Genomic DNA, 23,464 nt, shown 5'->3' on the forward strand with positions numbered 1-23,464 from the left:
TTGGATTTAGAGCAGCACAAGCATGCTTCAAAACACGATCTCCTGGTATGTTTGTAGTTTGTGTATTTATAATTTTAATGTTAATATTTATGTTCAAGTCTTCAACTTCAACCAATATACATAAATACTATGTTTGACTTCATGTAGAACGTTGGTGGGCTCAGTTTGGAGATGATGTTCCTGAATTGAAAGCTTTTGCAATTAAAGTTCTTAGCCTAACGTGTTCGACTTCTGCATGTGAGCGTAATTGGAGTATCTTCAATCAAATTCATACAAAGAGAAGAAATCGATTGGCGGCAGATCGAATGAACAAACTAGTTTATGTTATGTTTAACAAAAAACTGAAATATAGACATCTAAAATTGTAAAATCAAGAAAATATTGAGAATGAAATTGACCCTTTGCTTGTTGATGAGTTACAATCTGATGATGAATGGGTTACTCCTAAGAATGCTGATGTATCTGAAGTTGAAGCAGAAGGAGAAAGTCATGTCAATGAAGAAGACAATGAAGCAACTACTCAAATATATAAAAGAAAGAAACAAAGTGAGATTGGAGCTTCAAAAAAATTTAAAGGTATTCTTAAATATAATGAATTATTTTGTATGTTACTATTGTTTCATTTTAGAGCTAATGAAATATTAACTGATATAGAAGATAAAGGAAAAAATATTATAGATGAAGAAAAGTTAGAGGATGACTTTGACATTAATTATGAAGATTCTTCTGTAGACAATCAAATTGATGATGAACCTGTTTTGGGTCTTGATCCTAAGGAGATGTTTTATTTTTAAGTGAGTTTATTTTAAATATTGTATTCCACTAATATTATCTTAAAACAAATCTTCAAATTCATAGTTGACATAATATTATGTTATTTTTTATTATTTATAATTTTATTTTAATTGTTTTGAGGCTTACGCCTCGAGGCTTATGCCTCGCCTCGCTTAGAAATACCTTGGATTGTACAAGATGATATTTATATCGTCTTGGACATTAAAGTCGGTTTGTTGCAATTAAGAGCTATTCTGAAGCTCTTCTATTTAAGACCTCTTGTTCTTTTCAAGAGAGTATCTTTTGCTCTTATTTTGACCTGAGAGAGCCAAAAGGAGAGGGAGAGCAAGAGAGAGAGAGAGAGAGGATCTTATGAGGGGGAGTTTGTGAGAGATTTTACAAATGTTGCTCCAAACAAGGATCTGTCGTCATCTTTTCCAGTCGTCGTCCTTAGTTTCTTGGGGGTTCTAGAGAGGTCTACTTCAGCATCTGATCAAGATTCTCTACCTGCTTCAAGAGGAATCAAAAGGAGTTGGATTTTCTGCCTGCTTCTTGAGGAAGCAAAAGAAGTTGGGTTCTTTGCCTCACTAGGGTTGGTGGAAATGAGGTTTGTAAAGGCTTCTCTGCCTTGTTGTGGGGGCAAGAGGAGAGACATTCAGTTTAGTGCAATACTCGGACGGTGCCTCTGGGGAGTAGACGTAGGTCTTGTTGACCGAACCACTATAAATTTCTATGTTCTTTATTACTGCTTCAGCATTTAATTTCGGCACTTTGATTTCTGTGGTGAATCTTGGTTTTAGTTTAAGAATATGTTTTTCATTGAAAGATTTTTTAAAATATCAATTCACCCCCCTTTTGGTTAGCCTTAAGACTAGTTTATTAGGGCTTAACACCCCTGTCGAACTTTCAAGTGCCATCAGAGCACTTTCATTCATAAATAAAAAATGCTTATAACAATATTTCCCCATGACGTTGCAACTATTTTTTAGCACATTTACAGGAATATGAAGTTTTAAAATGTTTGCCATTTGTTTAAAAAATAATTAAAGAGGTCAAATATCATATGTTCTAACAGTTCAAATTTCCTAAAAAATAAATAAGCAAAGAGAACGAGTTTTACCTCTTAAATCTCGATGAAATGAGCAAATAACCAGTTGGAATGGCGACAACAAGCGAAACCTTAGGTTTTGGGAGGAAGAATGAAGGAAGATGGGTTGAGGCGAAATAGGGCCTTTTCTCTGGAAAAATCCAACAAAAATTAAGTTAATTCTTCGACAACGGTTTCTGACGAAAAAATGATGTATCAATTAATCACATGATAATATTTCGGCGAAATTTTCTTAATTATTTCTCCTGAAAAATATTTTCAAACGTAGGATGAGCTTATTCGCTCAGCAGATAATTCATAACTCAGTTAATTTCGTAAGTAGCATATAACAAAAACTTTTATAAATGAAATCAATTCATATCATTTTGCAAATCATAACATTTAAATTTTCAATCTTACTTTCATTTTCCTTTCTTTAACGTTCCATTCTTTCATTCTTTTCTTTTACCATTTTCATATGCAAATCAAATGCAAATATGCTTATGTTAAATGTATACACCCATTCCGGAAGTACCAGTGTTGTACTGATCCGGTACACAATCAAATTTTGACCATTTCCTTTGTCATTTGGTTCCAAAGAACCGCATTACCATTTAGCTTTTGCAAGATCCTTTACCATTTGTCTCCGTAGAACCCCAGTACCATTTGTTTGGTACTTCCAGATCAACATGCACTTGAAATTTTTATTTAATTTAAATCATTCAATCATGCTTAATTGTTCTTCTTAAGCTTCATACACTTTCATGCTCAAGTGTTTTTTTATGCTTCATATGCTTTCATGTTCAAGTGTTATTCCTATGCTTCATATGCTTTCATACATATGCTTTCCAATTAATGCGTAATATAAAAATATGAAATTACAGGGCATTCTTTAAATTATTGAATGTAAAGCATGAATTAAAAGTAAAATAAACACATAAAATTTCATTTAAGCATAAAAATATAAGAACTTATAAATTTAAATGAGGTATGAATACCTATTTTAACGACTTCTACGACGTACGACGTCACTCCGACACTTATCGTTCTTCTAAACAGTCAATACCTAACATTGCACATAAGATCCAAGTCACATTACATAATACTTAATTTATTTAAATTTAATTAACATTTTCGATTTTACAAAAAATCCTATATTTTGGAACTCTAATTTTTATTAATTTTGTCTTATTATCATATCAAACTCTCTTCTAAATCTAATTTAATAATTAAGTTAATTATTTTCGGATTTAATAAATTAGAAAAAAAAAAGAGATTTCCACCAAAAATTAAAATTTTTCTCATAAAATCATTCCTAAGGCTTTTATAAACAACTTTTGTAAAAGCACTTTATAGAAATTAGGTTTTAGTAAAAAACCCCATTTTTTCATTTTTTAAAATTTCTCCAAAATCTTTGATTATATCGTTAAAATGCTCCTCTAATCATTCCATATTGATTTCTTAAAGAAAACTTTGAAGAAAACGAGATTTTGGAAAAAAAACCTAAAAATTTCGTCTCCAAATAATTTGAGATCTTCAAAGATTCGTTTTGAAACAATCATACATTTAGATTCCTCTTGTTGCCCTCTTCGATTTGAACTAAATTCTTCGTCGAAAAAATGCCGCCGGAGCCACCCCCACCGAGCCCATGCCCTCCGTCCCGTTTGCCTCCTTTCTCTCGGTTTCGGCCGAAATGAGCGAATGGGGGAGAGTGGGGAGGGTTCGGTTTTCTTAATAGGGAGAAATTGGGTTTGCCAAATGTCCATGATGTCCTTAAGTGAATTTGACTTAAGAAATAATTAGGGGTAAAGTTGGCATTATGAGATTTTCAAAATTTTTATCTTTTAAAATACTCTTAATTAACTATAAATTCTATACATCAATTTGATCAGAATTTTGCGTATGATTTTATAAAATTATTTTCGTTAAATTTCATTAACTTCGAAAATTTCACTGAAGTCTCGTCGCGACGCATCAAAAAGTGTGCGACGACCTACAATCGTCATTTTCGGGTTTTACAATTCTCCCCTCCTAATAAAAAATTTCGTCTTCGAAATTTAAAAATAATTCTATACATTAAAGCCATACCTTAGCCAAATAAATGAGAGTGGTTCTCCCTCATTTCTGATTCCTTCTCCCATGTGGCATCCTTCTCTGAACCATGCGTCCAAACCACCTTAACATAAGGGATCGCTCTGCTCCTCAACTGCTTAACATCATAGTCAAGGATTTTCTCTTGTTCATCCACAAAGGTCAAATCCGGCTGAATATCAATAGATTCAGTATTGATTTTCTGAGTTTCATCTAAAATGTATTTCCTCAAAGAAGAGATATGGAATATATTATGTACTCCACTCATGTGTGCTGGTAGAATCAACATATAGTTCACCTTTCCAATCTTTTATGAAATCTCAAATGGACCTACATATCTTGGACTCAGCTTTCCCATTTTGCCAAATCTCTTCACTCACTTCATTGGACTGACTTTGAGGAATACAAACTCTCCAACATCAAACTCAACTAGTCGGTGTTTGGCACCATAATATTTCTTATGTCTATCCTGCACTGCCCTCAATCTATCACAGATCAATCTGATCTTTTCTGTAGCATCATCAACCAGATTAGCATCAATAATCTTCCTTTCCCTTGTCTCAGCCCAGCTTAAAGGTGTCCTACACATTATTCCGTACAAAGCCTTATAATGTGTCATAACAATACTTGCTTGAAAATTATTGTTGTAGGAAAACTCAATCAGTGGTACATATATCTCCCATTTACCACCAAAATATAGAACACAACCTGACAAAATCTTCTAAGGTCTGGATGGTTCTTTCTGACTGCCCATCTATTTGAGGGTGAAAACTATAATAAAAGTAAGGCTGGTACCCATAGCTTCTTGAACCTTCTTCCACAATCTGGAAGTGAATCTTCCATCATGATCTGACACTATAGACTTAGGTACCCCATGTAACCTGACAATCTGATCAACATACAAGCTCGTCAATTTCTTAACTGGATCAGACTGTTTGATAGGTAAAAAGTGTGCAGACTTAGTCAACCTATCAATAATCACCCATAAAGCATCACATCCTCTTTTGGATCTGGGTAAACCAACCACAAAATTCATAGCAATGTCTTCCCATTTCCACTCAGGTATAGGTAAAGGCTGTAGAAATCTTTTTAATTTTTGATGTTCCACCTTAACCATCTGACATAAAGTACATTTATATACTGTTTCTACCTCACTTCTCTTCATTCCTGGCTGCCAAAACACCTCTTTTAAATCCTGATACATTTTGTTACTGCTTGGATGAATGGTGTAACTAGAGTAATGAGCTTTTTGAAGGATTTCTTTCCTTAAGTCATCCACATCTGGTATGCACAATTTGCCTCTATACCGTAGCAGTCCTTCAACATCAAGTTCAAAGTCTTCAGTGTGTCCCACACTGACCATATCCAGTATCTTCTTAAAATCTGCATAATGTGGCAAAGTTTCTTGTACCTTTTCTGGAAAGGTTGACTGGATAATAGTTTGATTCAATCTCACAATTTCTGCATCATTGGGTTGAACCACTGAAATCTCTAATTTCTCCAATTCTCTAATCAATTCTTGCTGCTGTGTAATCATCTAATTTGCACTACCTGAATTCTTTCTGCTCAGAGCATCTGCAATCACATTTACTTTACCTGGGTGATACTGAATGTCCAACTCATAATCCTTAATGAGTTCTAGCCATCTCCTCTGCCTTAAATTCAATTCTTTCTAGGTGATGATATACGTCAAACTCTGGTGGTCAGTAAAAACTTCGCACCGAACTCCGTACAAGTAATACCTCCAGATCTTTAGGGCAAAAACTACTGCAGCTAATTTCAAATCATGGGTCGGGTAATTCCTCTCATGATTCTTTAATTGCTTAGAAGCATAGGTAATTACTCTTCCATTCTGCATAAATACACAACCCAACCCTTTATGTGAGGCATTACTGTAAAGCTGAAATCCATCTGATCCTAATGGGATAGTCAGCACTGGAGCAGTTATCAAACACTGTTTTAACCTCTGAAAAGCTTCCTCACACTGAGCTGTTTAATCAAACTTTACTGCTTTCTGAGTCAATCTAGATAGTGGCATAACTATCTGTGAAAATCCCTCAACAAACCTTCTACAGTAGCCTGCTAATCCTAAAAAGCTCCTAACCTCAGTCATTGTAGCTGGTCTTGGCCAGTCTGCTATTGCTTGCACCTTATGCTGATCCACAACTATCTTCCCATCAGTGATCACATGTGCCCCAAAAATTTCACTCTTTAGCCAAAATTCACATTTAGAGAATTTAACATACAATTCATTCCCTTTTAAGGTATGCAATACATCCTTTAAATGATTTGCATGCATCTCTTCATCAAGGGAGTAAACAAGTATATCATCTATGAATACTATCACGAATTGATCTAAAGAGGGCTTAAAGATTCTATTCATGAGATCCATAAACACTGCAGGGGTATTTGTTAAACCAAAAGGCATCACTGCAAACTCATAATGCCCGTATCGGGTACTGAAAGCAATCTTTGCAATGTCTTCCTCTCTAATCCTGAGCTGGTGATATCCTAACCTCAAATCAATCTTGAAAAACACTGAAGCACCTTCAAACTGATCAAACAAATCATCTATTCTTGGAAGAGGATACTTATTCTTCACTGTCAACTTGTTCAGCTCTCTGTAATTTATACAGAGTCTTAGACTTCCATCTTTCTCCCATATCTCTTGTCACGACCCGACCCTGCTAGCCCGAATTAACGTGGTGGGAACAGACAGTCATACGGGAAAAACATCATAACATAATTATAAACATTTCATATAAAATCTTTATGATAGAATTTGAATATCCTCAACACTTAAAATAAGATAGAGCCACTAAGAAAGCATCAATATCACAATTGTTCAAATTTGTTTCTTCTCGCTCCACTACTAAAAACTTAAATCATTAACAGTTACATAAGCTCCCACAAACTGCACAGATACAGATTAAAGACTCAACAGAAAACATAAGACAAAAACCTTTCTTCTTCTCGAGGTCCTCTACGACGGTAGGTATACTGTTATCTCGTAGCCATTACTTCTTAATTATTTCTCTTGAAAAATATTTTCAAACGTAGGATGAGCTTACTCGCTCAGCAAGTAATTCATAACTCAGTTAATTTCATAAGTAGCATATAACAAAAACTTATATAAATAAAATCAATTCATATCATTTTGCAAATCATAATATTTAAATTTTTAATCTTATATTCATTTTCCTTTTTTTAACGTTCCATTCTTTCGTTCTTTCGTTCTTTCCTTTCACCATTTTTATATGCAAATCAAATGCAAATATGCTTATGTTAAATATATACACCAGTCTCGGAAGTACCAGTATTTGTACTGATCAGGTACACAGTCAAATTTTACTCATTTCCTTTACCATTTGGTTTCGAAGAAACCCATTACCATTTAGCTTTTGCAAGCCCCTTTACCATTTGGCTCCGTAGAACCCAATTACCATGTGTTTGGCACTTCCGGATCAACATGCACATGAAATCATTATTTAATTTAAATCATTTAGTCATGTTCAATTGTTCTTCTTAAGCTTTATATACTTTCATGCTCAAGTGTTTTTCTTATGCTTCATATGCTTTCATGTTCAAGTGTTCTTCCTATGCTTTATATGCTTTTATATATATGCTTTCCAATTAATGCATAATATAGAAATATGAAATTACAGGGTATTCTTTAAATTATTGAATATAAAGCATGAATTAAAAGTAAAATAAACACATAAAATTTCATTTAAGGATAAAAATATAAGCACTTATAAATTTAAATGAGGTATGAATACCTACCTTAATGACTTCGAAACAGGCTTCTACGATGTACGATGTAGCTCCGACACTTGTCGTTCCTCTAAACAGTCAATACCTAACATTGCACATAAGATCTAAGTCATATTACTTAGTACTTAATTTATTTAAATTTATTTAGCATTTTTAGATTTATCAAAAATCTTACATTTTTTAACTCTAATTTTTATTAATTTTTTCTTATTATCACATCAAACTCTGTTCTAAACCTAATTTAATAATTAGATTAAGTATTTTTGGATTTAATAAATTAGGAAATTACAAAAAATAAGATTTTCACCAAAAATCAAATTTTTTGTCATAAAATCATTCCTAAGGCTTTTATAAACAACTTTTGTAAAAGCAGTTTATAGAAATTAGGTTTTAGTAAAAATCCTAATTTTTGGTTTTTCAAAATTTATCCAAAATCTTTGATTATATCGTTAAAATGCTCCTCTAATCATTCCCTATTGATTTCTTAAAAAAAACTTGGAAGAAAACGAGATTTTGGAAAAACCCTAGAAACTTCATCTCCAAATAATTTGAGATCTAAAATGATTCGTTTCGAAACAATCATACCTTTAGATTCCCTTCGTCGCCCTCTTCGATTTGAAATAAATTCTTTGCCGCCGCCGGAGCAGCCCCCGCTGAGCCCGCGCCGTTCGTCCTGTCAGCCTCCTTTCTGTCGGTTTCAGCTGAAATGAGCGAATGGGGGAGAGTGGGGAGGGTTCGGTTTGCTTAATAGGGAGAAATTGGGTTTGCCAAATGTCCATGATGTCCTTAAGTGAATTTGACTGAAGAAACAATTAGGGGTGAAGTTTGCATTATGAGATTTCCAAAAGTTTTATCTTTAAAATACTCCAAATTAACTATAAATTCTATACATCAATTTGATCAGAAATTGCATTGGATTTTATAAAATTATTTTCGTTAAATTCCGTTAACTTTGAAAATTTCACTTAAGTCTCGTCATGACGCATCAAAAAGCATGCGACGACCTACGATCGTCATTTTCGGGTTTTACATTCTCGACCACTAATATGTTCTTTTGTTTTTTGTTGATAAATACATAAATTACACTTTTACAAACCATTTTCTAGTAGTTAATTCATTGACCATATTTTGTTTGATCTCAGAAATAGGTCACACTTTCTCTATGGGGTTTTCTTTCATTTATCATATTTCCTCTGCTCCCTCAATGGCATGATCCCCGCCCAGAAAAAAAAGCAACAAACTACCTTACCCTCCATGTGCGTCATATGACTCATATCCTATATGCCTGTTTGTATACATGCTCCATGTAGTATCAGTCTCCAACCATATGGTGGAAGATGACTGGATGTGTCTGAATGACAGAAGTCTTATGAATGGCTTTTCTGAATTCACAGGCTTCTTGATTGGCAGTTTGAGGTTGCCCATGAATGGAAGATTCGGTGGAAGGAATGACTATTGATGTAGGGTAGGGTTGATAATGGCCGAGAAATGGAGTTGTGGGCAAGGAAAACATTGTGTCAAGGGAGTTGCCAAACTTCTCTTTTGTGCAATTTAAACCTTAAAAAAGTAAATATCGAGTGCGTAAGAGAAAATCTAATGTATAAGAAGAGTTTCAGAAGACAAGCACTAATATGAAAACTTAAAAGATAAGCTCTGGCAGATGCTGACTTGCTTTTATATGCCTTGACATATAGTTTGTATTACGGTCATACTCATTTGATAAAACCTGTCGAGTTCCAGCGTCATTCAAGTAGGTATCATTATCTTCATTTCATTTTTCTTATTTCATTTGATTGTGGTGATGATGTAGGCAAGGGGGGGGGGGTCAAATCTAATCCAAAAATTTGGTTTTCCGTGGCTGGCTTTTGGTTTTCTGTGCTGGGAGGCTTCCCGTGCCTTGGCCCCTTGGTTTCCTCGAGTGGCTGTTGGTTTTTTGTGCTGGGTGGTTTTCCCGTGCCTTTGGTTCCTCGGTTCCGTGCGGGCCTCTTTGGTTTCTGCGGCTGCCTCTTCGGGTCCTAGGCTGGGCTGCTTTCCCGTGGCTGTTGGGGGTTTTTCTGTGGCTTTGGTGCTCTGTTTCCTGTGAAGATTTGGGGAATGATGTGTGGTGACTGTTGGCATTTCATTTCCCTCATTTAATTAAGTATTTGAAGAGTTTTAGTGGCTGTTTGTATTCTCTCTTTTGGTCTATAAATAGGAGATGTTTTTGGATGATTAGAAGTAGTGAAAAATGTTATATTTGGAGTAAGAAAACTTGAGGGTTTTTTGGAAAAGCTTGAGAGTTTTGTCCACTTCTTCTAGGAAGGCTTGCGAGCTTCTCCACCCTTCGTCTTGGCTTATAACCTCTTTCGCCTCTCCGCAAGTTTCATTCCACTTGTATCCTTCTTCTCAAGGCAAAGCAACTTTAGGTGTATTTTATGTTTGTGTTGTTTGTGTTCAAGAGTTGTAAGTGTCCTTTTCTAATATTATAAAAGTGAGTTGTTTTGGTTTATTTGTCAAATTTGTTGTATTTTATATCTTTTTGGGTACATTTGTGTCTTTCTATTATCTAGGAAGAGTCTTCTTTTTTTGATAAAATTTGGATCCCTTCCTAAATTTTTGATTGCATCAGGTGAACACCAATATATTCTCATTGATAGCTGATTTATCATTATTTTCTTTAGCTGAGTTAAATATTTAGAAAAATTTACTTACCATCATGAAGTAAGCTTTATAATGATTAGTGTTCACTCTAGTCATTCATATAAAGAAGCCAAAGATTTAAAGAAAAAGTATGTTACAACAATCCACTATGGGGAGGAGTGGGATTTTTTTCATCATCCAGCTAGTGGTATGGCTTGAGTTATTCTAGTGTTATGGAGGAGGTCGAAGAGTAGCTTTGATGTGAGATTTGAGTCATCTCAATTGGTATTTGGGTGTCTCCATATTGCTAACAAAGGTAGTTGCAATGTTGCTACGGTGTATGGGAGTAAGGACTTGTATGTTAGAAGAAGTTTGTGGTAGTGTCTTCAGAAGGAGTTGGTTTCTGAAATCCCTGCTATTGTGGGAGGGGATTTTAATTGTATTTTGTCTACAGAAGATAAAGAGGGTTAAAGAGGCTTATTTTCTCCCAATGACCTCATGAAATGAGAGCTTTTATGGCTAACAATGATTTTCATGATGCAGGTTTTATTGGACCAAGATATACTTGGTGCAATAATAAGGAAGGCAGCTCAAGGATTTGGGAAAAGCTGTATAGATGTTTATTAAATTCAGCTACTCTTCAGAAGGTTCCTTATGCTATGGTGAGGCACCTTGCTAGTATCATTGGATCATTCACCTATTATTTTCAAGATTAATGAGACTTCAAGACCTCTTCATAAGTTTATCAAATTTTATGATGTGTGGAAGCCTTATCTTGCAGCTTGGAATATTGTTCTTAAAGCTTGGTGGAGAGCTGATTGTGGTAATGTAGCGGAGATTTTGCAAAGGAAGATGAAAAGAGCATTAAATCGTTGTATTATTGGAATAAAAACAAGTTGATGGACCTCTCTACATTGAAGGTGGGGTTGCAGCAGGGGATCTTGGAGATGCAATTGAAGGAAAGTTCGGAAAAGGGACTGGATCAGAAGGAACCGCAACTTCTTAGAAGTAAAATTCGTGAATTTAATGCTACCTTGGCTCGGCTAGCCTCCTGGTGGAATAGAGAGCTAAAGCAAGATGGATTGAAGAGGGAGATACAAATTCTAATTTCTTTCATGCATATGCGTCAACTAGAAGAGTTGAGAAGTGGATGAATCAGATTAAGGATGGAAGTGACGGAATTGTGGAGGATCAAGGCAGGATAGAAACTGTGTTTTATAAGTTTTTTTGTCAGAAATGGAAAAATAGAAGATACAATCTTTTGGAATGGCCAGAAGTTTTTAATCATCAGAAAATTGAAAAATTTGAGTGGGAGTTGCTGAATGTGGAGTTTACAAAAGAAGATTTGGTGGAGGCTGTGAAGAGATTGGGAAATAACAAGTCGTCGGGGCTAGACGGTGTAAACTTCTCATTCATAAAGTTCTTTTGGAGCATTGTTAAAGAAGATCTATGGAGAGCTTTAGATTGTTTTTTCTAAAAAAGGTAAAATGCATCCTGAATAAAAGGACAAGTTGATTTTTTTAATTCCAAAGATGAAGAATCCGGTGGAGCCTTCCCACTTTAGATCTATTAGTCTTTGTCAAACCATTTATAAAGTGGTGGCTAGAATGATTATGAATGAATTGAAAGGGTGCTTGCCGATGATAATCACTGAAGATCAAGTTGCTTTTGTTCGCGGAAGATCAATGTCTGATCATTGTCTTTTGGCTCAAGAAATCTTTAATAAGCTCATATTTTCTAATGCAAAGAAGGGATTTATGGCACTTAAAATCGATATGGAGCAGGCCTATGATAGTATGGGTTGGTCAACCTTATCTATGGTTTTGAGTTGATTTGTGTTTCCTTCTAAATTCTCAAACCTCATCTTGGAGTGTGTTCAAAGTGCAAGATTTTCTATTCTTCTAAATATTAGAAATTCAGATTGAATTGAAGCTAGAAGTGGGTTTAGACAAGGGTGCCCTTTGTCCCCTTGTATATAATGTGCTCACAATTATTATCTAACTCCATTTATCAAAGAGGTTTTGATTTAAGAATTAAGCTAACTCCTAAATCTGAAACTATCTCAGATTTACTATGCGCTATTTTTGACCTTTGTATAAAATCCAGAAGAAACAAAGAAAAAATCCCGTAAATAATACCTGTAAGACCGTTGTATCCACGAATCCAGCTGAAATCCGCGCCGTTCGCGTCTGATCTCGCAAATCCCACAGCAGCTCCTCGATTGTCGCCTGTTCGCGTCGTTAAATAGAAGCCCTGCTTCCTTCCATTTGCTACACACACGACACTCTCGCTCATTTCTCCCGTAGCTCCTCTTCCAGAGTCCCGACCTCCAGAGCCACGACCGAACCTCCAGTCGGCCGAACCCATCTCCTCCATTGCCGCTCGGCTTCGCTCCGTTTATGAAGAGAATTATGTTTGAATTCTATGGATGGTACTCAAAGTTGTTAAAGAAATGCAATATTTGGTAGTGAAAATGACCATGAGAAGGTTAGTAAGTTTTGATTTCCATAACATTTTAGATCATGCTTTGAAGAGGTTAAATGCTTGGGGCAATAGGTGCTTTCTTTGGCTGGTAGGACTCTTCTTATTTAAAGTACATTTCTTTCACTTCTTATTCTTTGGTCTACTTATTCGGGGCTTTTAAGGGTGTACTGAATGAGCTGGATAAGTTGTGTAGAGACTTTTTATGGCATAAGGATAAATGAAGGAAAGGACTGCATTATGTGGCTTGGGAAGAGCTTTGTAAACTCAAGATGTTTGGAGGATTTTTTATTTATTCCTTGGTGAACAAGGTTGGTCCTTTGAGATCTAGAATTACTTGGAGATTTCAGTAGAATCCTCTTTCCTTATGTAGTCGTATTGTTATCTCTAAGTATGGGAGTGATGTTTGGTGTGCCAATGTTAAGAGGGGTGTCTCTGCTTCCTGGCGGATTATGGTTAATGGAGTAAAGCATTTAAAGAATATCATTAGATGGAGATTGGAAAATGCCAAAATATTTAACTCTTTAAATGATGTGTGGATCTTTGACAAGCTTCTATTTAAATGGCCAGCGCTGGCGAATTGTTCTGAATTAGGAGTTTCAGTTAATCAATTCATTGCAGAGGATGGTAGCTAGATTTCCTCGGAGTTGCAGAAATTTTTTGATGAAGATTTTGTTTTGATCTTTATGCAAGTTCCTCTATTCCTTGATATGGAGAAAGACTGTGTTGAGTTAATAAATCAGCATTCCAAAAGAACAATCACGTCCTTAGCATTTGAAGCAACATTGGAGAATGGAGATCAGCAACCTGAGACAATGAACTGGATCAGAAAATTCAAACTTACTCTTAAGGTTGAAATGTTTTGGTGGAGACTATGTAAGGATGCTTTTCCTACTAACTCTTTTCTCAACTATAGGAATCTTTTACAATCAAATTGCTGTACTAGAGGATGTAATGAGGTGCAGAACCAAACACACATTTCAGTCCAGTGCAAATTTTTAATTGAGATTCTTAATAGGCTGCGTGAATGGGGTTTGCAAGTTCCTATTTTCAAAACCTTTATGGAGTGGGTATATGAGCTGAAAATAATTTCTTATTTCAATTTGAACATAGTCAAAATATATGTATAGCTGTTTATTAATCTTGGAGGAGTAGAAATGAAATAAAGTTTGGATTGGTGACATCTTTAATAAATGTTATTGCATCAAATGTTTTAATATCCCTTATGTAGTCATCTAAATATCCGATGCTAGAAGACTGAGATGCTAACGTCCTTTTAGAGTCCACCGATGTTTGGCATCCCCCACCCCTAGATTGGATCAAAATCAATTTGGATGCTTCTCTTATGAAATCCTATACGGGCGGGCATTGGTGCTGTTTTTAGAGATCACAAGGGACTGTTTCTTTTGGTGGTTGGAAAGCAAATGAAACATTGGGATGCTGCTCATTTAGAGTTGGAAGCGGTCCTCTTCATTAGAGAATATATCCAAAGTTGAATGTTTCATTACAAGGGAATAATTATTGAGGGTGATAACTCTAATGTCATCAATCTAAACTATTGAAAACTTGCTTGTAGGATAGGGCGGCATCCACAAACAAATTTGGATCCATCATGAATGTATGTTTCTGTATAATTGTTGATATTTGTATAATAATCTTTGATTGAGTCTTCTCAATTGAACATGTGATCATCATTGCTGACCATTATTATACATTTGTATTATTATAGTTTAGAATTAAAATATATAAGGAAGGATTATGAGCTGTGAAATTTGAATTTGATTTGAATTTTTTTCCTTTTATCTGATTTTAATCCTTCTTTTTATTCATGAAATATTTAAAAAATAAAATTTATTTGGAGCTTGAGCACCATGTCAAGCTAAACTCCCCACCTTATATCTCTACCTTTTAGAACATTGGTATATGTATATAAACGTGCGCGCATTACTTAATTACTCTCATATTGTATTGCTTATGAGCATAATCCTCGGTAGGAATTTAGCATGATTAAATGCATTTATGTAGCTGTGGGTGGTCTTACGTATTTAAGTTGGACCTTTTTATAATATTATTTATCCATTGGCTTTGGCAGGAATAATTAGGGGGAATTTTCAGGCATGCCCTGTGTTGTTGGATTGTAATTTATGTGAAATTGAGAGAGAATTATCTTCTATCTCACAGACACAAAATACTGAAAGGATTCCTGTATGTTGTTGAATTAGAAGTTTAATGACTCATTTATTTTTCATGCACTGGAAATGACAGGCTGCTAAAGAAGCAAGATATGACAAAGAAGCCATAACAAAGTTCTTCGAAATGGTTTTAACCGTACATTGCATATCATTCTTTCTTTATCCAACAACATGCCCTCAACTCTAATATTTGAGAAATTTTTCTGTGCCAGCTGGTTAGGAGGAGATATTTTTCTGATGACCTACCCACTCCGAGTACATGGTCTACATATCCAGTGCAGAGCTCTTTACGTCCTTCTGGTGAAGCCTTAAGTGAAGAAGATGAATTTCTTAGGAAACACAGGTATGTTGGACACGTTTGATCTACATCTGTGATCGGACAAATCATTCTGTAAAAACCAAATTGTATTATGAAAATTTCATTCCTTATATTTTGGTGCTTTGAAATCATTTATCTTTCTTCTTACGTTGCCTTTTTGCAAATATTGTAGTCTACAATTTTATCTATCTTTCTTGCCTATGCATTTTAGCATCACATAGGAGTATGTTTCTGAAATTATTTAATCCTAAGCCGGTGATTTGATGTTTGATTATAGGTCATCTAAGAATCAGATTGACCACAGATTGATATATTACTGTACAAGTTTATCATCATATGAGTTATATGATTCTAGGCAATCATTTTGTGGGAATTTATTGTGATATGAATGAAAGCTAATTGCAAAATAAAATAGAATTAACACCTTTATACCACTACAGGGTTCGTTTACATTAATCATTTTTCTTCATTGTGTCCTATTAAGAATCAAATTTTTATATAAATTTAATTAAAAGAATCATTTTAAATACTTTCTAATCAAGTTTTTAACTCTACCTCTACCTTTCTTAACATAAACATGGTCTAATACATATACACTCCGCACAAGGTCATCAGAAGGCCGATGTTTTAAGTGAGCAAACCATCTAAGGTTACTCTCTGTAATCTTATTTTGCCATTGGACCTGTGCCAACCATTTCACGTATACACTCGTTTCACATTTTCTCTCCAATCCAAAGCCACTCATCCACCTAAGCATCCTTATCTCTGCAACACTTAATTTTATGCTTCTCTTTTAATGATCGGCATTCTACTCCATATAAAATTGCAGGTCTTGCAACCATCTTATAAAATTTTCCCTCAAATTTAGAGGGGAATTTTTCTATCAAACAACATGCCTGATGCATTCCTCCACTTCAACCATCCAACTTGAATTCTACTAATAATATTCTCATTTATTTCACTATCTCTTTGAATATAGACCCGAGATATCTAAAACATGCACTTCTTTTAATGATTCTGATGCAATCAAAAATTTGGGAGAGGGACCCAAATTTTTGATCACAAAAAAGAGAGACTTCCTATATAAAAGAAATACTAAAATTGCTAAAGAAATCCACCAAATTCTAAAAAGACATAAAAATAAGAAACAAATATACTTTTATAATATTAGAGAAAACTATTTCATTTCATGACACTTACAAACTTGACTCTTAAAATTAAACGACTCAAGCATGACACCCTAAAGTTGCTTCACTTAGAGAAGAGGGATACAGGTGGGGTGGTCACTTGCGGAGAGATGAAAGAGATTAGAAGCCGAGACGAAGGTTGGAAAGAGCTCGCAAGATTTCTAGAAGAGGTGGAAGAAGGTGGACAAAGCTCTCAAGCTTTTCCAAGAAGAACCCGCAGGTTATGGCTTCCAAAAATCACATCATATCACTTTTTTTCTTCTCAACATCATCTCATTTTTATAGGCAAAGAAAAGGAATGCCAAAAGCCACATCATTCCAAGCATTAGTTTTCATAGGATTTCCAAAAGCCCACCCCTCCCCCCCCTTGCCTACATCAAATTTGATCACCCAATTCACAATCCCACTACTAGATCTATTACTACTAAAATTTCCTTCATATATTTGGTTTTAGATCTACTCAAATGCTTTTAGAATCTAAGGTTGACCTCCATAATTCAAGCTTTTCATCAACTCCCTCTTTAGTTTTATCAACAAGAAGAATATCATCAGTAGAAATCATACACCAAGCTACATCCTTTTTGCAAATGTCTAATAAGAACATTCATCACTAAGGCAAAAAGATATGGGCTTGAAGCTGAAGTAGGAAAATACTTGATAAAACAACCTTGTGTTTGAACATAAGTGATAGTTTTTATATACATATCCTTAATGACTTGAATATAAGTATTATTAACTCCTTTCTTTTCTAAAATTCTCCAGAATACTTCTCTTTAAACTTTATCATATAATTTCTCTAAATCATTAAATATCATATATAAATCATCCTTACTCTCTTTTTACTTCTCCATCAAAATTTTCAACAAATGTATAACAAATAGGTAGCAGTTTAAGACACAAGATGAATGAATGTTTTATCATGCATTTGGGGGTTTCTGGACACAAATCCAGCCACTTTACATGCATTGGCATGCCTCTTTGGCTCTCATCAGAGAGAAAACAATAAAAAATCATTAGGTTCCCGTTGTTTTGCGAAGAGGACATCGAATAGGGGCTTTATTTTAGGTTTAGAAACTTGAATGCAAGGTTTCTAAGGGACCTAAAGGGTCTTGGAGTGTTATACGCACAATCATGGCTTAGAGACCTAGGGATTTTCCTTAGTTCTGAGGAATTTTACCTTGTTTGGTAGTTACAGCACCAACAACTATCCCCTCGCTTTGTAAAGGAGAGATTGAGGAGGGCAAGAAGTGGCGAACTACTGTCCAAGCCTTTCCGGAAGGTGGGTTTTTTGTCCAAAGTTTCCAAGTTGCTGTCCTTACTATTTGAAAGCTTCTGCATGTTGCTTTGCGGTCACAAATTTGTAGGATTTGGTCTTCGGGAAGAAGGAAACTCTCTTGCTTCCCTAATTGCAACAAAGAAAATATATAGCAGCCATTTGCTTTTAGTTTTGGAAGAAGAGAAGAATGGAAGCCCTTCAAACTCCTATCTTTCTTAGAAGAAGTAACCGACACGTAGGTTGGCAGTTGAAGGCCACTCGGGCGGGAAATGCAGGCAGAAATGGTGGTTACAGGCTGTCGGATCAAGCGTGGCGCAGATCCTTCCGCGTTCGGTTTGCCTCGCAGGTATGGACTAAGAAGCCACACACGAATAGAGTTGTGAGGCTAAAGAGAAGATAATTTTTATATAATCTTGTTAGACATGAGATAATTTTTATATACTCCTGTAAGACAAGATAATTTTTATATACTCCTGCAAGTGACAAGGCAATCACCATATACTACTGCAAAGAAGGATACAATTTTATATATTCTTGCAAGGTTGGAAGCAATGTTTATATACTCCTGCAAGACAGGAGGTAATTTTTAATAAGAGTTAATTATATAAAATTGCATGATCTACCCGTGTTAGTCAAATGAAATTCTTCAGGCTCATAAACTTAAGGGTTGAGCTACTTTGATCAATTTAAAAGATTAAGGCTAAATATCAAAACATAGGGTTTAACAAGTCTAAGGATCGAACTTCTAAAAATTTTATATGCTCATAAATCCAATGGTCAAGCTACTTTGACCAATTTAAAGAATTGAGATTAAATGTCAAAACATAATGTTCAACAAGATTAGATGAATATTACTTGCTGAAATTTATAATTAATGAGCTCAATTCTACATTGGCACTGTTATGCACTTGGTGGAGACAACGATCCAAGGTAAAGTGGATTGTTGAAGGTGATCAAAACTCCAAATTTTTCCAATCCGTTGCTAGTGCTAGAAAGAATACAAATTTCATCCCTTGCATTAAGGATGGAAACGGGAATATGGTGGAAGAGAAAAATCAGATTGAAGATGTTTTAATTCAATTCTTCAAAAATAAATGGTGTGATAGGAGATGCTTGCTAGAGGGTTGGCCGGATAATCAACATAGCCTGGAAGAGGAGGACAAAACTTAGCTCAACAGCAGTTTCACTATTGATGAAGTGGAGAAGGCATTAAGAGAAACTAGTGGATTCACATCTCCAGGTGAGGATGGAATTTCTTATTCCTTTCTTAAAAGCTATTGGTTTATCATTAAATTTTACTTCTGGAAAGCTTTAAAACTGTTTTTTGAAACGGCTGAAATGAATGTTAACTGGAAGAGAACTATTATTGTTTTAATTCCCAAAATCAACAATCCGAAATCTGCATCTAACTATAGGCCTATTAGCCATTGTAACACGGTTTACAAGGTAGCTTCCAAGGTTCTTCTCAATAGATTAAATGGTGTCATTCCAAAACTAATCTCCTTAGAGCAAGCAGCTTTTGTCAAGGGGAGGTCTCTTCAAGAACATGTTTTGATTGCTCAAGAACTATTCCACAAATTTAGATACTCTAAAGCATCTAAAGGATTAGTGTCCATCTAGTTAGACATGGAACAGGCCTATGACCCGATGGGGTGGCCACTCTACATAAAGTTCTAATCTATTTTGGATTTACTGAATTCTTCTCTATGCTCATCATGGAATGTGTTCAAAATCCTTCTTTCTCTATTTTGATCAATGGGAATCCTTGTAATTGGATCAATGCCAGGAGTGGATTCAGACAGGGGTGTCCCTTGTCGCCTTACCTTTTTATTATGTGTTCTCAGCTTCTTTCTAATTCTATTATGGAGAAGGAAGAAATTGGTGTTCGGGTGAGCCACAACAGCCCAAGGATCTCTCATTTTCTATACACGAATGATGTCATTTTCTTTGTTGAAGCAAAATTTAAAAATGTGAAGATTATCAAGGGCATTATCAAGAGGTATTGTGATTGGACTGGCCAAAAGGTCAACATAAGCAAATCTGGAATTTTATTTGGGAAAGCTGTCAAAAGAAGAAAGAAAAGGAAGATTAAAAGCATTATGGGATTCAAGGAGGTAAGGAGTTCAACTATCTTGGAACTAAATTGGCATTAAGGAGACTTTCCATGGTGGACTTCCAATTCATGATAGATAATGTTATGAAGAAGCTCAACAGTTGGGGATCAAAGTTAATCTCATTGGCAGGTAAAATTACTTTGGTCTAGATGGTTATCCTTTCTCTTCCTTCCTTTCATTCTATGGTTTCTCTAGTTCCAAGAAGTGTTCTGGAAGAAATAGAGAAATTATGTCATAACTTTATACGGAATAATTCGAACGATGGGCACGGCTTGCACTATGTATGCTGGAATAAAATGTGTGAACCACTAGAACATGGAGGAAGAGGGCTACATTCATGCTCCAACAAAATGGGTCCTTTAAGGGCTAAATTAGCATGGAGATACTTGAAAGAAGGAGACTCCTTGATGCATAAAACATTGTATCCAAGATATGGTTCTTGTTGGAATGCTGGAAATAGGACTAAATCTGTTTCTACGGCGTGGAAGCTAATTAAGGATGGAAGTAAATTCCTTAAACCAATTGTGAGATGGAACATAGCAAATGGTCAATCTATTGATGTCTTTGAAGACATATGGATTATGGACAAAAGTCTCAACAAATGGCCTAAATTTGTCAATTCCCAAGAGGAAATGATCAGATCCTTCACAGTGGATAGAATTATCTCAGGAAATCAATGGAGCAGTCCAGAACTAGAGAAATTTTTCGGGAAGGACCTTTTGGAACTCATTTGTAAGATCAAAATCCAACCTGAGATTAATGAAGATCAAATTGAACTCATTCACATGGAATCAGGGAAAACTATAACTTCTATGTCTGCTGTTTAACAATTCTTCTCAAAACACTGACAACGAATGCTGGAAATGGTTGAAGAAATCAAAACTGAATGCTAGAGTGAAAAATTTCTGGTGGAGGATCTTCAACAATGCTTTGCCAACCAATTCATTTTTAACGTATAAAAGACTTCCTTATAAGCCCAAGAGGTTGTAATGAGGAAGAAAACATTAGTCATGTGACTGGCAGATGCCACAAGATTGGAGAAGTAATTCAGCAGCTGAACATGTGGGGTTTTGATATCCCTCTTTTCAATTCTAATGAGGAGATGTATAATATGCTGGTAAGACAGAATGCATTTCTATCTAGTTTGTTATGTAATTCCATTTACTTTACTTGGAAGGAGAGAAACGAACTAGTTCATAGAAAAAAGGAAAGGAGTTCGATACACATAGCAGCTGAGGCGGTGAGCTATGTAGGAGTTTCTAATGCTCCTAATTACATCTACACGGGCCCGGTTGAGTACTAATCAGCTTTCGTTGTTGGAGAATCGTTGGTACTCTCCTCCACCCGATTGGATCAAGGTAAATCTAGATGCAACTTTATTTCCTTCCTATAAAGGAGGCGTTGACGTGGTTAGAGACCATAAAGGAAGAATGCTAGCAGCTTTTGGAAGACTACCTGGAGTTTCTAAGAATTCATTGGGATATCACTTACCTGGAGTTTCTTGCCATAACATCTATTAAAGATGTGATCAAGGATCGAATGCATGAGTATAAAGGTATCATCATTGAGAGTGATAATGCAAACGTCATCAAATTCATCCATAAAACTCTCAAAAAAGGAGGGAAAGGTATGGATAAAATTTCTTTTGCTAATAGTTTTAATTATGTTATTTTCAATTGCATTAAAAGAGATTGTAACAAGTTAGCGGACTTATGTGCTAACTTTGGAGTTTTTTCCTCTTTTTTTTGGGATGACATTTTTCTTGATAAGGTTCCTTCTTCGTTTGTTAATCTTTTGAAGGAGGAATCCTTAGCTTGTTCTCTGTAGGGTTTTTTGCTCTCTTTTTTTTAGTAATGCTATATTGCTTTCTTCAAAAAAAAAAAACAAGTCTAAAGATCAAAACTCTAAAAAATTTATATGCTCATAAACTTAAGGGTTGAGCTTCTTTGATCAATCTAAATGATTGAGACTGAATGACAAAATATAAGGTTCAACAAGTGTAAAAATCGAACAACTAAAAACTTGTGTTCATAAATCTAACGGTCGAGCTACTTTGATCAATCTAAAAGATTGAGATTAAATATCAAAACATAAGTTTAACAAATCTAAGGACCAAACCTCTAAAAATTTTATATGCTCATAAATTTAAAGGTCAAGTTATCTCAACAAGCCTAAAGACTAAGCCTAAACATCAAATCTCAATAAGGAAAAAGGGGGGGGGGGAGAAATAATGAACACAAATATTAAATGTATTTGTGTGCATTACAAAAAATTTATTTTGGGAAAATCACAAGATAAATTTGTTGTGAGGCAATTTCTTGCATTAATAAAACAAAAAAGAGTAGTAGATGAGAAAATAAAAAAATATTTATTGTAATCGGTGCGGGCTCCAATACCTACAAGCAAATAAATAGATGAAAATTAATACTGAAACTAAAACAATAGTGCTGAAGAAAAATAAATAAAAGGGCTAGGGTAGAAGAAAAGTAAAAAAAGAAAAACAAGTAACAGTATTCAAATATATCCCAAAACTCTAAAATTAAACTAATATGATACTTCTAAACCAAACAGTACAACCTACTAATCAATCGATTTTGGGAATTTCTAAGTAAAATGACTCTAAACCAACTTGATAGGTGATTTCTGACTTCTAAGTAAAACAATAAATCTTATCTTAACTAGTTAATTAGGGAGCTTCTAAGTGAAGTAAATGAATCCTAAACAAATTTATAAGCAACTTCTAATAGATGCAGTAAGACTTACCCTAATTTGTTAGGGAAGCTTCTAAATGAAGTAACAAATCCTAAGTCAAAACATACTACTTCTAAATGAAGCACTAAGGCCTATTCTTAAACAATTCATTACGGGAATTTTTAAGTGAAGCCATAAATCATATCCCAAATCAAGAAGTTTCAAGTTCTATCCTAAATCAAATCCACAGATAACTTCTAAGTGAAGTCAAAAGTCCTACTCTCAACTAAATCTATAGGCAACTTCTAAGTGAAGCCATAAGTCCTATCCTAAATCAAATTTACAGGCAACCTCTAAGTGAAGCAATAAGTCGTACCCTCAATTAAATCTATAGGCAACTTCTAAGTGAAGCCATAAGTCCTATCCTATATCAAATTTATAGGCAACTTCTAAGTGAAGCCATAAGTCTTACCCTTAACTAAATCTATTGGCAACTTCTAATTGAAATCGTAAGCTTTGTTCTATTTCAAATGACCAGACAACTTCTAAGTGAAGCAATAAGTCTTATTCAAAACAAAATTTTTGAGCAACTCTTAAGTGGAGCCATACGCCCCATCCTAAATAAATCTAAGTGGCAACTCCTAATTAGAGCCATAAGCTCCAAACTAAACAAAACTACTGAGCAACTCCTAAATGGAGTAATAAGCCCCAAACTAAATGAACTAATAGGCTTTTTAATAGATATAAGCCCCGAACCTTAAACCACAACATATCAAAATCAATAATAATCCACCTCAGTTTACTCTGGATTCCTAATAAACGACAATCCATGACTTATAATTAGATTATGTGGACACTG

At 34.9% G+C, this 23,464-nt stretch overlaps 1 protein-coding gene across 4 annotated transcripts in view; it reads left to right on the top strand.

The window, feature by feature from the left end:
• The window catches only part of LOC110109520 (small GTPase LIP1-like), a 52,508-nt gene that overhangs the window by 17,177 nt on the left and 11,867 nt on the right, over positions 1-23,464 (top strand). For 2 of the 4 annotated variants that reach the window (XR_003700353.1, XM_020840618.2), the window contains exons 6-7: positions 15,092-15,154; positions 15,231-15,361. Coding sequence is in view for 3 of the 4 variants with exons in the window: in XM_020840618.2 (XP_020696277.1) it covers positions 15,092-15,154; positions 15,231-15,361 (194 nt within the window). In the remaining variant the exon portion in view is untranslated. The remainder of the gene's footprint in view (positions 1-15,091; positions 15,155-15,230; positions 15,362-23,464) is intronic. The other 2 variants (XM_020840620.2, XM_028693858.1) reach the window with 2 other exon arrangements.

This window comes from Dendrobium catenatum, unplaced genomic scaffold, assembly GCF_001605985.2.
Source record: "Dendrobium catenatum unplaced genomic scaffold, ASM160598v2 fragScaff_scaffold_371, whole genome shotgun sequence".
Classification (NCBI taxonomy): Eukaryota; Viridiplantae; Streptophyta; class Magnoliopsida; order Asparagales; family Orchidaceae; genus Dendrobium; species Dendrobium catenatum.